This window comes from Rhinatrema bivittatum, chromosome 2 (genome assembly GCF_901001135.1).
Source record: "Rhinatrema bivittatum chromosome 2, aRhiBiv1.1, whole genome shotgun sequence".
Classification (NCBI taxonomy): Eukaryota; Metazoa; Chordata; class Amphibia; order Gymnophiona; family Rhinatrematidae; genus Rhinatrema; species Rhinatrema bivittatum.
The window spans coordinates 668,803,851-668,822,063 of record NC_042616.1 but is presented as its reverse complement, the minus strand read 5'-3'; the positions used below and the strand labels follow the sequence as shown (position 1 = coordinate 668,822,063).

The following is an 18,213-nucleotide window of genomic DNA, read 5'->3' as shown; positions in this document are numbered from 1 at the left end:
AATTGCGCCCTGGAGCTTTGACGAAGGGCGTAAATTTCGTACTACGCTATCCTGCTAAGTGTGTGGTTAAAACCTCTGGAAATACCTTTGTGTTTTATAACCCAGAACAGCTTAGGCAGTTTTTGTGTTCTAGGGAGCAATCCCCAACAGCAATTACCGTGCATGAAGTATAATATGGAAGACAAGGTAGCTTGATGTAATTCAGTATTATTCTCCCCTATATTTCTTATGTTTTCCCCCCAGGATTTCCGCATGTAGAAAGAGTATATATATATATATATATATATATATATATATTTAGTTAGTTAGTTAGTTAGTTAGTAGTTTTTATATACCGACATTAGAAAGGCACATCATGCCGGTTCACATGTTAACAAAAGCAAAGAAAATACATTGTAACAGGGGAAGGGAAGAGGGTTGAATATAATAACTAAAGCAGAGGCAAGAAGTTAGGCATGTAAACATAGGAAATGAAAGTTAAACAACTGAGAGGCAACTAATAAATAGGGATAAAAATAAGTTCAAACAACAATGTTGAATTATATACTAGAACGGAGGGGGGTAAGAATTTAATGCTATACAGGGAGTCAGGTAAAGGTGTATTATACAAGGTAAAAGGTGTATTATACAAAGGCAGTTCTGGGATTCACAAAAGAAGTTAGCTTAGTCAGGGTAGGCTTGATGGAATAGCCAAGTCTTTAGTTTAGATCTAAATTTGATTGGGCAGGATTCTAATCTGAGCGTCATAGGCATGGAATTCCATCGCGTAGGGCCTGCAATAGAAAGAGCTCTATCCCTAGTGGAAGTCAGATGTGCTATTTTTAGAGAGGGCACTTGCAGGGTTCCTTTGTTGACAGACCTGGTGGGACGGGTCTGTATAACAGGGCTAAAAGGAGAGTCAAGCCAGAGGGAGTTGTGCGAGAAGATGGATTTGTGTATGGTAGTTAATGTTTTGTGGATTATTCGGAAGGGGATTGGCACACATATACATACATACATACATACACACACACACACACACACACCTTTGTATTGGGATAATTTCAGAAAACGTTTTTCTTTGACATACACTTGTTTTTCTAAGCAAAGTTATCTTTGTTTGTAATTGATAAAAGGTGATAAATAAAAAATTTTAAAAAATAAAAATAAAGGGAAGATTACAGAGCTGAGACTTGGACCACATATCAGCTGACCAATTCTGCAATCACAGCAGACATCGCACAGAGATCGCCGCGACCACATTCCTGGCCGAAGTCCAGCTCAAGTTATAAAGCGCATCAGCCTCATATGCAATCCTGGCCTCCACCTGTGTTGCCTGGCTATTAATACCAGCGTCTGCTGAAGACCTCTCCTGAGACCTCTGGACCCAGCATAAACAGGCCCTCTGCATCAGACTTCCAGAGATTGTTGCTCACAGGCTCAGCGCCAAGACTTCAAACATCTATAGCTTACAATTCCTGTGCATCCTTTAACGCTTCCAAACCCGCAACCAGAATGGTCGACTAGTTAGTGACCAGAGACTGAAGCATGCACCTTCAGCAATATCTGCAACTGCAGGATATCCTCTGTGAGGGGATAGAATTTTGCTCTGGCTCTAGCCACCTTGGTGCTCACATTCAGGAAGTCCCATTCCTGGTTCACCAGCTTCTTGATCCTTTTAGGAAGAGAAGTTTTCGGTGAGCACCGGAATCCAACCAACATCGAATCCACTCCTTCTGGACCAACTTAGTACCCAGTTCCTTCCAAATAAGGGTAAATAAGGGGCCTCAACTCCTCCTTACAGAACAGATGAACTACTTGCGGGTCATCTCCCTCTGTTATCAGGACTTCTTCCAGATCAGCCTGATCGACATCACCATGAGATCTGCTGGATCATCCTGATCCACCGCGGACCAACCCCAAGACCATCTTCCAGGTCATCCAGGTCCGAATCATCTGAGTGACCAGGTCCCTCAGGATGGTCCAGGCTCAGCCGGTGAAGGAGGTTCCTTGACACCCCGGCCAAGGAGCCCCTCGGCCTCTTTGCAGTAGGACGAGACGGCTGACAGAAATGCCCTTTTATAGCCAGTGCTTTTTCTGGTTAAAAAGGCCTTGTGCATAAGCAACACAAATTCTGAGGAAAACTCCACGTCATTCTCCCCCCTGTCCAGCCAGAGCTCGCATCTCCTCCCCCCTGCCCCCGAGAGGATTGCCAGGCTCCCGGGAATCAGACACCTTGTGAGCTGTAGCCCTTCTCCTGCCCGACAGGCGCTTTAGGCTCCCAGTACTTATCCTGACAGGGCCTTGGGAACTGTGGCTCTCCTACCAGCCTTGTTTCCCCCCCCCCCCCAGGGCCCCTACCCTCCAGAAACGAATCGTGGCATAGTGCCACTGCATTCAGCTGTCCCCGAGCCAGGCCACCGACCTAACAAGCTTTCCCAAAAAACAGCAAGGCAGGCAATCTAACAAAGCCGTGAAGAAACAACAAAGAAGTAGATGCCCAAGAAAGTCTTTGCCAAATCTTTAATAGGTGGAGACGTATAATGCTAGTAAAATTGCCCGACTCAGGCAGAGTTTCGCCATATTCCAGTGGCTGCCTCAGGGGCTACAAAATAAATGATTTATTGTTTTTTATATATGTGTTTATTTGTAGGCCCTGAGGCAGCCACTGGAATGTGGCGAAACTCGGCCTGAGTCGGGCAATTTTACTATCATTATACGTCTCCACCTATTAAAGATTTGGCAAAGACTTTCTTGGGCATCTACTTCTTTGTTGTTTCTTAACAAGCTTTCCGCCATCTTGTCTTCACGTGGCCGGGCCTGCTGCAGAGAAACAGAAACCATGTGATCGTGGCGCACAGGAGAAGAGGGGAACACCGCCCAACACAGCCTCCAGCTCCCTGAACAGTCCAAAGCTGTGAACAGAAGAGCTAAACTAAACTGCTCCCTTTCCCAGCCCGGGCTTGCCTCGATGATCAAACCAGAAACAGCCCAAGCAGTTGCTGCTGAAAGAAAAATGTAACTTTTTTTCTTTAAACAGCAGACACAGCAAGGAAGAAATTCAAGCCAAAAAAAAAAAAGGAATACTTCCTTGCTGTTGGAAACACCTCTGGGAAGGAGCTTTCAGGGGTAAGAGGGAACCAGGATGCCTGGATATCAGACCCCTGAATATGCTGCGAGCTAAAACTGATCAGGGATTATGAACCCCCCGCTCACCCAGCTGAACCTGAGAGATGGCCCACGAAGGAACCTAACACCTCAGGGAGCATCTTATTGTTTCTCTTCTTCTGTCCCTCCTTTCTTTCTTTCTTTTTTTTTTTTTTTCTTAACTGCAGGTTTACACCTCTACTATCTGCTGGAGACAAAGAAATACTGAGGAACTGCAGGTGGCACTCTCTGTTATGTAGCAGTGCGTCCAAATTTTTAGTTCTCTGACTCCATCTGCTGGTAGGGATGCAAAACCCACTTGTCTAGACTGATCTGGGGTATGAATAGGAACTACAATATGCATAAGAAAGATTTACATGCACTGCCTCCACTGTATGCAAATCTATCTCATGCATATTCATTGTGGATATCCTGAAAACCTGGCCTATTTGTGGCACTTGAGAACTGGAGTTTGCCATCTCTATCCTAGCTACAGAATCATGTCCTGCCATACCATGGTGATGGTCTCTTGCTAGGTGATCTCTCTCTTCCAAAGCAGCACAAGGGCTGTTTCACTTAATTTGGGAACGTTCTTTGTCCCTGAAGGCTTCCTTTATATACCTCTGCCTGCCTCAGCTCCTCCAGGGCTGCCAATCTGGCCTCCAGAAATTGGACTCATTCGCTGACAGCCAGGAGCTCTTGCACCAGATGCACACATGCAACATCTCACCTACAGGAGATAGTCATGTGTGAGACACCCAGTACTAAAGACTAGATAGCTCCCACCACATTGTTAGATTGGTCTGCATCTTCATTTTATTGTTGCTGAAGTTTTAAAGCTTATTATGGAGTAGGTATGTACCTCAATTTAAGGGGTTTTAAATAGTTTGGTGTCCTTTAAATCTAAGGTTTTTAAATTGATAGCTAGGTGACTCGCTAATTTTTGAATGACCAGCAAAAATCCTAAAATTAGACAATCACTAAAATCAGGGTTAATTGTATACTGTGCAAAATAACTAACTGATTTGTGTTTTCAAGATGCTTTTCTTAACTAGGGACAGGAGTAATCTATTTAACAGAAAAAGAGGCTGGGATGGGTGGGAGGGAATCAAACGAGTGACTAGTTTCCTACAAGCAGTACTCTCACCTTTTCAGATCAAGTGACCTCTGAAAACTCATAATTTTAATAATTATAAGTAAATACTAATTTATACAAGTTCACAAAATTAGCAGCTTGAAGCCTATTATCTCTAAACTCTCACAATTCTTAACAATGGCAAAAAAATACTAACTTAAAGAAGCTCACAAAATTAGCTCACATGCACAATTCCTAACACTTGCAAACTACTAGCCTTAAAAACTAACACACACACACACATATCCAGTAATAGTTTAATCATTTAAGAATTTGATTGTTTTTATTTTTTAGATTTTAGGTGCTCTTTCCCCGCAGGTCCAACTTACCACCTGCAGATGAAGGCTTTACAGTTAGCACTCCCTCTGGAGTTTGACTGTTTAAATGTGCAAATGAACAGGCAAACTTGTGGAAGAATTATTGTACAACTAAACAGAAAATCATCTTGATGTCTACATATTTTACAGGCCAAGCAAGAATTATGTTGTAGATGTTATACATTGTTTGTGCTTATCTATATATAAAAAAAAACAACCTACAATTTTTAAAATTTTTCTTCAGTGCCTATTTTAAAAGCTTGTTTTTTTTAATGTCATGCAAAATTTAGAAAATAAACCAAAAAATGTTTGTTTAAGGTCTGCAAAACACAATATACTTAACCTATACTTAAACACCTACACTTAATCTTCATTGGTAAAGCAGTATCAAGACACTGTAAAATTGCTCATAACTGTACTTAATTTTTATTTAATACATACCTTCATAAGAAAGTCTGAAGGATTTTCATTCAATATCATACCAATATAAGACTTAATTTTGTTCATCATACGATTATAACTGAAGTTCTGAAGAAATTGATGATATGGATCTTTCCTATTGATAATCATGGCCAACTTCATTCTTAGTGACTGCAAAATAAGGAATAAAATAAAAAGAAAGTCCCATACAAAGCAATAACTTTGATTTAAAACAAATATAGCTTACAGTCTGTAAACAATGAGGTGGCAATCTTACTGTAATATTTGTCTATCCACAATTATTTTTCTTACTCTAAATATATCGCCCCATACCAAGTATTCCTAGATGACAAGTACTTTTGCCAGCCATGACAGCTGGAGAGAAGTCTCCTCAGTGACTTATACTGAACGCTGATGTGTTGTTAACAGGGGTTGGCTGCAGCAATGGTAACTGCCTTCTCTCTCTACCTGGTTTAAATACAACACTACTATGTTGCAGCTGGGCTCTGTCAGCTCAGGAGAGAAGACGAATAAGAGTATCCTGCACTACAGCACTGTGCAAGTCACAAAGCAAATTCTATCAATCATATTTTAAAAGCTAGTCTGCAATAGGCATATGGCATCTTGCTAGACATTTACAAATGCACTATCAACTATTGTCTTTTGTAGCATTCTTTTATCTGCATTTACAGATAAGGGAACATATAAAAGACTATAGAAGGATAAAAGTATGTGATTGTCACTTTTAATATACTATTGGGTGCATAGCACCACATAGTTCAAACACTCAAAAGAATGAAAAGGGATGGTACTCATCTCATCAAGTTTAAAATCAGTATTTTAAATGTAAATAATTATTAAAACAAATAAAGAGCACAAATGTATTAGGAAGAACAGCTCTAACCCCAATGTTTTCTGCTTTCATACCTCTCAAGTCTATTCCAAGTGGTACAGACTAATCAAAGGCAAACCTTAGGAATAGATCTAGAGCTGGTACTTATTTAAGCTATTAGTAAATGATCTGGGAAAGCATATTGATAGCAATGAATAAGGCAATATTGCTAACAGAAAGATATGTTGGGATGAAAACGCTGTCCAGGGTACAATATCCATACAAAATGATCTGATTACAGCAAGGGAGTAAGGCAGATTGGTAGCAGATGAGAATCCATGTACATGGATAGAAGCAGACAAGTGTGGTAGCTGGGCAAGTCCATAACAGAAGCAGGTAAAGTCACATAACTAATACAATTTATACACTTCTTCTAAAATGTTCACCTATGGTTGCCTTCAAAGCTTGAAAATGAAATGCATTACAATAGTATTTGTTCCATGTATCCACAAAACCTACTCTACAAATTCCAAGTGAAAAATATATTTCAGAATTCCTTAGAAAATGAAGTAGAAATAAAAGCATGGAATAACTTGGTTGAATAAGTCTGCAACCCTTTGTACTTCTGTAGCAATCCTAATTACTTAAAATTCTGGTGTAACCCAATGCCTTCAAAAGTGCACACTAAGTAAATTAGTCCCACCTGATCCTATCTACTGGTAATGCATTTCAAAACAAAGACCCACTTATGAGTACCAAGCAGCTGTCCAAAAAACTCTGGGACAAAGTTGTGGACAGGAACAGATCTGTGGATAGGAATAAACATAGAAATATGATCACAGAAAAAGACTAAGGCCTAACTAGTCTGCCCATCCATCTAACTAATTTAGCTTTACAATGCCATCATTGCCTCAAAGATATCCTGTGTTTATCCCATGCTTTCTGGAATTCAGATACTGTTTTTGTCTCCACCACTGGGAGGCTGTTCCATGCATCCACCACCTTCTCTGTAAAGAAATATTTCCGAAGATTACTCCTGAGTCTACAAGAAATGCAAAGTCTCTGAATATTCCTCTAAGCATGGTCAAGATAGTTAAGAAGTGAAAAGTGCATAGTACCATCAAGACTATCTAGGTCAGGTCTTCACTCCAAACTCAATAACCGAACAAGGAGACAACTGCTCACGGAGGCAACCAAGAGGCCAATGGCAACTTTGAAAAAGCAACACAACAAAACTAGCGCTCAAACATTTTTTATTTTAAATCCCAATATCAAAACTGGCATGTCTATCTATAGTAAAAAGACTATCATATAAATGCACCAGATATATAAAATCACTTTCTCAGTGCCATATAAGTATAACCAAAGGTACCAAAAACTTTGAAACAAGATATATTGAGTACAGGCATTTGAAAAGGAAGTACTTTGCTCATCAATGTTTTTAAATGTATTTTTAAAAAGTTTTGAAACCTATGATCATACTTACATGGCACTGAGAAGGTTAATTTGAATACCGGGTGCACTTATATGATGGTCCTTGTACTATACGCATGCTAGTTTTGGTATTGGGATTTATAATAAAAAAAAAATTGTTGAATGCTAATTTTGTTGCATTATGATCAACGCATTCACATACTCATTCTTTTTATTATTGTAACTTTGAAAGAGCTACAGGCTTCCATTAGGAATGACATACTGAGTCAGACCGTAAGTCCAACAACTTCAGCAACCTGTCTCCAACAGTATTCGATCCAGGTCACAAGCACCCAGGAAGATCCCAAAGAACAGATTCAATTCTTCTTGCTCATACCCAGGGATAAACAGTGGCTTAGCCAAGTCTGCATGGTTGTAGTAGTTTATAGACTTTTCCTCCAGGCACTTGTCTAAATCCTTCATAAATCTACTAGGCTAACTGCTCTCGCTACATCCTCTGGCAACAAACGCTACGGTTTAATTGTGTAGTGAGTGAAAAAATATTCTGACTTGTTTAAAATGTACTACCTTTTAGCTTTATGGATTATCCCCTAGACCTAGTACTATCTAAAAGGGTAAATAGCTGTTCCCTGTTAACCCATTCCACTCCCATGCAAGATTTTATAGACCTGTATATCATCTCCTCTCAGCCATCTCTTCTCTAGGCTGGAGAGCCCTAACATGTTTAGCCTTTCCTCTGAGAGGAGCCGATTCCATCACATTTACTATTTTAGTTGCCTTTGTTTGTACCTTTTCTAGTTCCACTATATATTTTTGGAGATGGGGAAATCAGAACTGCACACAATATTCAAGGTGCAGTCACACCATGGACTGATAGAGAGGTATAAGAACATAAGAAAATGCCATACTGGGTCAGACCAAGGGTCCATCAAGCCCAGCATCCTGTTTCCAACAGTGGCCAATCCAGGCCATAAGAACCTGGCAAGTACCCAAAAACTAAGTCTATTCCATGTTACCATTGCTAATGGCAGTGGCTATTCTCTAAGTGAACTTAATAGCAGGTAATGGACTTCTCCTCCAAGAACTTATCCAATCCTTTTTTAAACACAGCTATACTAACTGCACTAACCAGATCCTCTGGCAACAAATTCCAGAGTTTAATTGTACGTTGAGTAAAAAAGAACTTTCTCCGATTAGTTTTAAATGTGCCCCATGCTAACTTCATGGAGTGCCCCCTAGTCTTTCTACTATCCGAAAGAGTAAATAACCGATTCACATCTACCCGTTCTAGACCTCTCATAATTTTAAACATCTCTATCATATCCCCCCTCAGCCATCTCTTCTCCAAGCTGAAAGTCCTAACCTCTTTACTCTTTCCTCATAGGGGAGCTGTTCCATTCCCCTTATTTTGGTAGCCCTTCTCTGTACCTTCTCCATCACAATTATATCTTTTTTGAGATGCAGTGACCAGAATTGTACACAGTATTCAAGGTGCGGTCTCACCATGGAGCGATACAGAGGCATTATGACATTTTCCGTTTTATTCACCATTCCCTTTCTAATAATTCCCAACATTCTGTTAGCTTTTTTTGACTGCCGCAGCACACTGAACCGACGATTTCATTGTGTTATCCACTATGACGCCTAGATCTCTTTCTTGGGTTGTAGCACCTAATATGGAACCCAACATTGTGTAATTATAGCATGGGTTATTTTTCCCTATATTCATCACCTTGCACTTATCCACATTAAATTTCATCTGCCATTTGGATGCCCAATTTTCCAGTCTCACAAGGTCTTCCTGCAATTTATCACAATCTGCTTGTGATTTAACTACTCTGAACAATTTTGTGTCATCTGCAAATTTGATTATCTCACTCATCTTATTTCTTTCCAGATCATTTATAAATATATTGAAAAGTAAGGGTCCCAATACAGATCCCTGAGGCACTCCACTGTCCACTCCCTTCCACTGAGAAAATTGTCCATTTAATCCTACTCTCCGTTTCCTGTCTTTTAGCCAGTTTGCAATCCACGAAAGGACATCTCCACCTATCCCATGACTTTTTACTTTTCCCAGAAGCCTCTCATGAGGAACTTTGTCAAACGCCTTCTGAATATCCAAGTATACTACATCTACCGGTTCACCTTTATCCACATGTTTATTAACTCCTTCAAAAAAATGAAGCAGATTTGTGAGGCAAGACTTGCCCTGGGTAAAGCCATGCTGACTTTGTTCCATTAAGCCATGTCTTTCTATATGTTCTGTGATTTTGATGTTTAGAACACTTTCCACTATATTTCCTGGCACTGAAGTCAGGCTAACCGGTCTGTAGTTTCCCGGATCGCCCCTGGAGCCCTATTTAAATATTGGGGTTACATTTGCTATCCTCCAGTCTTCAGGTACAATGGATGATTTTAATGATAGGTTACAAATTTTTACTAATAAGTCTGAAATTTCATTTTTTAGTTCCTTCAGAACTCTGGGGTGTATACCATCCGGTCAAGGTGATTTACTACTCTTCAGTTTGTCAATAGGGCCTACCACATCTTCTAGGTTTACCGTGATTTGATTCAGTTCATCTGAATCATTACCCATGAAAACCATCTCCATTACGGGTACCTCCCCAACATCCTCTTCAGTAAACACCGAAGCAAAGAAATCATTTAATCTTTCTGCGATGGCCTTATCTTCTCTAAGTGCCCCTTTAACCCCTCGATCTTCTAACGGTCCAACTGACTCCCTCACAGGCTTTCTGCTTCAGATATATTTAAAAAGGTTTTTACTGTCAGTTTTTGCCTCTGTGGCCAACTTCTTTTCAAATTCTCTCTTAGCCTGTCTTATCAATGTCTTACATTTACATTTAACTTGCCAACGTTTATGCTTTATCCTATTTTCTTCTGTTGGATCCTTCTTCCAATTTTTGAATGAAGATCTTTTGGCTAAAATAGCTTCTTTCACCTCCCCTTTTAACCATGCTGGTAATCGTTTTGCCTTCTTTCCACCTTTCTTAATGTGTGGAATACATCTGGACTATGCTTCTGGAATGGTATTTTTTAACAATGACCACGCCTCTTGGACATTTTTTACTTTTGTAGCTGCTCCTTTCAGTTTTTTTCTAACAATTTTTCTCATTTTATCAAAGTTTCCCTTTTGAAAGTTTAGCACAAGAGCCTTGGATTCGCACACTGTTCCTCTTCTAGTCATTAGTTTGGGGTTAGCTGGCACAAACTAAAATATTGGGGCATAAAGACTGTTTTTTAAAACAGAATTGACCAAAAAGCAAAGACAACAGTCCAGAAGTGACGTAATCTAACTGAATTGGGTGTGACTCAGACCTTGGGCAAGGTAATCAGAGCAAGGGAGCCATTGTTAGCCATTGTTGTCCTGTGCACATGCTAAGGGATTTCTCTTGGTGGAACTGTTTACTGCATTGTGAAATCTTCATTGTGGCTAAGTATTTTTTGCTTATTTTTGCTTATTGCTCTGAAGTTGTGTAGAAAGCTTCTGTGATTATTTCCTGTCTGTGTTTTAACTTTCTTTATAGTCTGTTTCATTTCTTTATAGTAAGTTATTATTCTAGTAAGTTTTGCTGTTTGCTGAATAAAGTTACAAAAGAAAAAAACCCCACAAACAAAGCTCTCAGCTTTTAAACTGGTAAAATCTCTCTAGTTTGGGGTTAGCTGGCACAAACTAAAATATTGGGGCATAAAGACTGTTTTTTAAAAAAGAATTGACCAAAAAGCAAAGACAACAGTCCAGAAGTGCCCTGCTTTACCCAGCTTGTCCCAGACTAAACTGTTTGACTCCCTCCCACCCCTGGGGCTTGTTTCTAATAAAGACTGCCTAGATTACCATTGGCAGCGAGATAAATTAGTACATTGGTTACAGTCAAGGAAATACAATTCACAAATTACCAAGATGAGGACTATCCAATTTAACTGCTGTGGAGCCTTTATTCTGAGGGAAAGCATCTGGAAACTTAAGAGCTTGCCCAATTTGTGCACAACTCTCTTCCTTGAAAATGGAGCTGACTGTGATTAAAGATCAATTAGCTTCAATTAAAAGTATTACACCCACATTGCATTACTCAAAAAATAATTCCCCAATACCACAAATAAACCAGGAGTCAAGAAAAGGAGATTCATTAGGCTCAGGTAGGACCCACAGTCACCCATTCTTGACAGAAGAGCAGCCAACAGGTATACCCCCCACTCAAACAGGTCATTAAGAAATTCTTTAAAAACCAGGAATACAGTGGGCTCTGGTAGAATTAGACCTGTGATGAGGAGACACACAATGTACCAAATGCAAAAAGAACAAGCCTTCTCTAAATTAAAAACTGAAGAAGTTCTTGAGAAAAGCATTGCAGTATTACCAGAAAAGAGAGAGAAAACACAATGCATGCAGTATTTCAAGATCCATAAGCAAAAGAAAAATCTAATTGAGATGGATAACTCTGTCAACAGTGGCACAACCGTAAAAAGAAATAGTGAAGTGAATAACAAATCTCAACTAATATCTCACAAGGAGTCCAGGAAATGCAATAACCGTAAAGAGAGTACCTGGAAGGCTATGACCACAAATGCTCATAGTCTGGGAAATAAAATTCCAGATCTGCAGGCCCTAATGGCTGACGCAGAATTGGACATTGTTGCTATCACAGAAACATGGTTCACAGAATCTCATGAATGGGATACAACAATACCAGGCTACAACTTGTTAAGGAAGGGCAGAGAGGATAGAAAAGGGGGAGGTGTGGCTCTTTATTGTCAGAAACAACATCCAAGCAACTGAGCTACAAGGAAGTTGGGGTATTGAAGAAGCTCTATGGGTCGACCTAAAAAAAGATGACGGAGCGTCCATTTATATTGGAGTGGTTTACAGGCCTCCAAACCAAAAGGAAGAGCTGGACAGAGATCTGGTTGAAGACATCCATAAGATAGGTAAGAAGGGAGAAGTGGTGATCGTGGGTGACTTTAATATGCCAGATGTAGACTGGAAAATCCCATCTGCAGAAACTAAAAATAGTAGAGCGATAGTGGATGCCATGCAAGTATCTTTGTTCAAACAAATGGTGTTGGAACCCACGAGAGAAGGAGCTATACTCGACTTAGTGCTCACTAATGCAGATAATGTCTCAGATGTCCAGGTGGGCGCCCACCTCAGCAGCAGTGATCATCAAACGGTTATGGTTTAATATCAATAAAAGAATAGGGAAAAGAACCACAAAGACCCGAGTTTTACAGTTCAAAAACACAGACTTTGAGGAAATGGGGAACTACCTGGAGGAAGAAACTTAAAGGATGGGAGAACGAGAGAGATGTGGATCAGCAGTGGACCAATCTAAAAGGAGCAATCACCAAGGCAACTGCTCTATATGTTAGAAATGTAAAGAAAAGCAAAAGAAAACTGAAACCTATCTGGTTCTCAAAGGAGGTGGCTGACAAAATTAAAGCTAAAAGAACAGCATTCAAGAAATATAAAGGATCCCAAAGGGAGGAGCACAAAGAAGAATATTTGTATCAACTGAGGGAGACAAAGAAATTAATCAAGTTGGCAAAGAGTCAAGCAGAAGAGAGGATTGCCAAGGAGATAAAAAATGGTGACAAAACATTTTTCAGATACATCAGCGAAAAGAGAAAGGTCCAAAGTGGTATAGTGAAATTGAAAGGTGGTAATGATCAATGTGTGGAGAGAGACGAAGAAATGGCAGAAATATTAAACGAATACTTCAGCTCTGTCTTCACTAAAGAAGACCCTGGAGAAGGACCATCTCTACACAACAAGAAACTGGAGGGAAGTGGAATAGATGAAAATCCTTTTACAGTAGAAAATGTGTGGGAAGAACTAAAGAACCTGAAAGTGGACAAAGCCATGGGGCCTGATGGGATTCATCCAAGGATATTGAGGGAGCTCAGAGATGTTCTGGCAGGTCCGCTGTGTGACCTGTTCAATAGATCCCTAGAAACGGGAGTGGTGCCGAGTGATTGGAGAAGAGCGGTGGTGGTCCCGCTTCATAAGAGTGGGAACAGGGAGGAGGCTGGCAACTACAGACCGGTTAGCCTCACTTTGGTGGTGGGAAAAGTAATGGAGTCACTGCTGAAAGAGAGAATAGTGAACTATCTACAGTCTGGAGAATTGATGGACCAGAGGCAGCATGGATTCACCAGGGGAAGATCCTGTCAGACAAATCTGATTGACTTTTTTGACTGGGTAACCAAGGAATTGGATCGAGGAAGAGCGCTCGATATCATATACTTGGATTTCAGCAAAGCTTTTGATACGGTTCCGCACAGGAGACTGGTGAATAAAACGAGAAGCTTGGGAGTGAGTGCCGAGGTGGTGACCTGGATTGCAAATTGGTTGACGGACAGAAGACAATGTGTGATGGTAAATGGAACCTTCTCTGAAGAGAGAGCGGTTTTAAGTGGTGTACCGCAAGGATCAGTGTTGGGACCGGTCCTGTTCAATATCTTTGTGAGCGACATTGCGGACGGGATAGAAGGTAAGGTTTGTCTTTTTGCGGATGACACTAAGATCTGCAACAGAGTGGACACGCCGGAAGGAGTGGAGAGAATGAGACGGGATCTAAGGAAACTGGAATAGTGGTCGAAGATATGGCAGCTGAGATTCAATGCCAAGAAGTGCAAAGTCATGCATATGGGGAGTGGAAATCCGAATGAACTATATATTCGATGGGGGGGGGGGGGGGGGGGGGGAAGGCTGATGTGCACGGAGCAGGAGAGGGACCTTGGGGTGATAGTGTCTAATGATGTGAAGACAGCGAAACAATGCGACAAGGCGATAGCAAAAGCCAGAAGAATGCTGGGCTGCATAGAGAGAGGAATATCGAGTAAGAAAAGGGAAGTGATTATTCCCTTGTACAGGTCCTTGGTGAGGCCTCACCTGGAGTACTGTGTTCAGTTCTGGAGACCGTATCTACAAAAGACAAAGACAAGATGGAAGCGGTACAGAGAAGGGCGACCAGGAAGGTGGAGGATCTTCATCGGATGACGTACGAGGAGAGATTGAAGAATCTAAATATGTACACCCTGGAGGAAAGGAGGAGCAGAGGTGATATGATACAGACTTTCAGATACTTGAAAGGTTTTAATGATCCAAAAACAACGACAAACCTTTTCCATAGGAAAAAAAATCAGCAGAACCAGGGGTCACGATTTGAGGCTCCAGGGAGGAAGATTCAGAACCAATGTCAGGAAGTATTTCTTCACGGAGAGGGTGGTGAATGCCTGGAATGCCCTTCCGGAGGAAGTGGTGAAGACCAGTACTGTGAAAGACTTCAAAGGGGCATGGGATAAACACTGTGGATCCATAAAGTCAAGAGGCCGCCAATGAAGAGTGGGTGACTTGCCAGAATGATGGCTACTGCCTGGACACAATACCCTTATTCAATAAACATACACATGCTTACTGTGACTCCAACATCGCTCTAAGCTTCAACAGCAAGAGGAAATGGAAAAAAGGATTTGCACTCACAAACAGGGGAGTAGCTGGCTTGTTACGGCGGTTACTACCCCAAACCAAATATGCCTGATACTTCACTTTCAATGCATATACAGCATAGCTCTCTGCTTCAACGACAGGGGAGAAGAATAACTGATACTTCACACATCCAGCAGAGCTCTCTGCTTCAACGGCAAGGGAGAAGAAAAAAAGGGTTCACACTCACAAAGCGGGGAGTAGCTGGCTTGTTACAGCGGTTACTACCCCAAACCAAATGTGCCTGATACTTCACTTTCCATGCATATCCAGCATGGCTCTCTGCTTCAACGGCAGGGGAGAAGAAAAAAAACTGATACTTCACGCATATCCAGCATAGCTCCCTGCTTCAACGGCAGGGGAGAAGAAAAAACAACCAACAAGGGCTGTACAACAGTCTAGGTAAAACAAATAAGCATGGGTGTAGCTTGCTTATTGCGGCAGTTACTACCCCTACTACCCCTAACTAATCAAGCTAGATATTTCACTTGGATGCAGCTCCATCACTGCTCTCTACATTAATGGTGGGGGTGGAAGGGGAATAGAACAAAGAGCTAAGAGAAACAGATAAGTATGAGAGAAAAAATGTGTGAAGCTTGCTGGGCAGACTGGATGGGCCATTCGGTCTTCTTCTGCCGTCATTTCTATGTTTCTATGTTTCTATTAAATCAAACTTGATCATGTCATGATCACTATTGCCAAGCTGCCCCACCACCGTTACCTCTCTCACCGAGAATTAGATCTAAAATTGCTCCCTCTCTCGTCGATTCCTGAACCAATTGCTCCATAAAGCTATCATTTATTCCACCCAGGAACGTTATCTCTCTAGCGTGTCCCGATGATACATTTACCCAGTCAATATTGGGGTAACTGAAGTCTCCCAAACAGTCTAACTTCAGTTAGTCAGCCAGAGTGACTCACTGCTCTCTTGATTAACAAATGTTGGTCCCTATTCAAACCCAATCACACTACCTCAACACCTTTCCAAGGTGAGTAACTGAGCTGAACTATTCAACTTTTTTTTTTTTTTAATACAAACACTCAGTTCTTTAAAAGTCTGCAGAACACTCAGTTCTGCAGACTTTTAAAAATAAACACACTACCTACTGCTTACTAGCTACCTTATTGATTGACTATTTAAAGGTATATCATCCTCTTTTTTTTATTTTCCATTCCTTTCCTAGTAATACCTAACATTCAATCTGTTTTCTTGACCGCCGCCACATACTAGTCAAAGTGTGAATACGACAATATCCCAAACACTCCACCAGTCTGGTTTGTACAGAAGGGTGGCAAAAAGAAGCCATTATTCAAGAAAGCCCACCTTGAGTGCCTTTTGAAATATGCAAAAGCACACTCAGGAGATACAGTAGCCAGATGGCAAAAGTTTTCTACTCGGACAAAATTAATAAAGAACATTTTGTCCTAAATGAAAGTGTTATATTTAGCACAAACCCACACAGCACATCACCCAGAGATCATCATCCCTACTGTAAAGCATGCTGGTGGCAGCATCATGTTATGTGGATGTTTTTCATCAGCAGAAACTGGATCATTTATTTGCATCGAAGGGAGAATGAATGGAGAACAATAAAGAAAAGCCATCGAGAAAAACCTGTTGCTCTCTGCAAGACAGCTGAAACTGTTAAAGTTCATCTTTCAGCTTGAAAACAACGTGAAGCATATGGCCAAATGTACAAAGGAGTGCCTAAGGAACAAAAAAGTAAGTAGAAACATAGAAACATGACAGCAGAAAAAAAAACATGGTATGGCCTATCTATACCATCCACACCAACTAATTCAGCTTACTATTCCTATCATTACCTCAGTGAATCCCTGTATTTAACCCATGCTTTCTGGAAATCAGATACTGTCTTAGTCTTCACCTCCATAGGGAGGTTGTTCCATGCATCCACTACTCTGTGTAAATAAACATTTCCTTAGACTACTCCTGAGTCTAACCTTTTTTACTCTTATCCCATGACCCCTTGTTCTAGAGCCTCCTCTCACCTCCCTATGCATGAAAACTTTGGAGTTATTTAAATGTCTCTATCATATCTCCCACTATCCTGCCTTTCATCTAGAACAGTGGTCCCCAACCCTGTGTTGGGGGCCCACCAGCCAGTCGGGTGTTCAGGATATCCACAATGAATATGCATGAGAGAAAATTTGCCTGCACTGCCTCCATAACTGCAAATTTTCTCTCAGGCATATTCATTGTGGATATCCTAAAAAACCCGACCGGCTGGTGGGCCCCAAGGACAGGGTTGGGGACTACTGATCTAGGATATACATGTTTAGATCTTTAAGTTTGTCCCCATAGATTTTAGAACAAAGACTACTAACAATTTTAGTAGCCACCCTCTGGACAGACTCCAACCAGTTTATATTTTTTGAAGGTATAGTTTTCATGAACAGTACACAGTATTCCAAATGAGGTCTCGGCAGGTATTTAAACAGGGGTGGGACGAACCTGCCTGGGGTGTGAGATGTTCCCCTGTGCTGTGGGAGACATCGCCCTGCAGGAAGGAGTTAATTGCCAGTTGACTCCAAGTGCCTTGGCACAGGGACAGGCGTCTTGACGTCACTTCCTTTGGACGCAGAGAGGAGCCATAAAACCGGCTTGGCAGCGGCGTGCAGTCTCTCGCGCCAAAGGGGCGCATGGTTTTGTCACAGAAAATCGAGTGTTCCTCTTTCAAGTACTACCTCGGACCCTACCAGCACGTAAGTCCCCACAAGGAGAATAAAGTATAATAGTGATTTATACAGCAAAGTCTACTTATTGGCCAAACTTCCTATATTTTCCTTGTTGATTTCCTTATTGAAATGCCTCATAAAAGGAAAGGAAAAGTCAGGATTTTCCCTTCAGAATCCTCACTGCTATTGGACCAATGGGTCATCACAGACTTTGCAGTTTCCACTCCGAATCCAATGCGGGTAAGCACCATTGGTGAAATAAGTAAAGGAGCATCCTTTTCACCCGGGGAAGTTTCACTTACACCGCCAGACCCCAAAACACCACTGCTTTTCCCTGGAGTGGATTCTAAAGCTTGGGAGTCAGCTAATAAAGTAGCCAGTCCTCCGATAGAAGGAAGCTTAGATTCAACCCAGGTTGGGGAGTCTGGAGTGACGAACACAGATGTTACATCTGGTGAATGCAGAAATTGTAGGAAGAATACAGAGGCCAATACCCCAATTGGGTGTGGAACAACATTTGGATAATGTATCTCCTAGGATCACAACTACAATTACTCCATCCCCCCCCCCCCCCCTCCTCAGATTGTGGTGAGACCAGCAGTAGTGACATTGGACTCTTTATGGGACCTGACTGCAGGGCTCATGCAAGTTTCTCAGGAACAATCACAGAGGCTGGAAATTGTTTCATCTAAATTAGACATCGTGGCTAATGGTCATCAAAGTATACTGTTAGAACATTCTGAAAATA

General features: G+C 41.2%; 1 protein-coding gene across 5 annotated transcripts in view; it reads right to left on the bottom strand.

Annotated features, from left to right (window-relative positions):
- TERF1 (telomeric repeat binding factor 1) overlaps positions 1-18,213 on the bottom strand; it is a 276,338-nt gene that overhangs the window by 157,054 nt on the left and 101,071 nt on the right. For all 5 annotated transcript variants that reach the window (XM_029591469.1, XM_029591466.1, XM_029591467.1 and 2 more), the window contains exon 5: positions 5,020-5,169. In XM_029591469.1, coding sequence (XP_029447329.1) covers positions 5,020-5,169 — 150 coding nt within the window. The remainder of the gene's footprint in view (positions 1-5,019; positions 5,170-18,213) is intronic.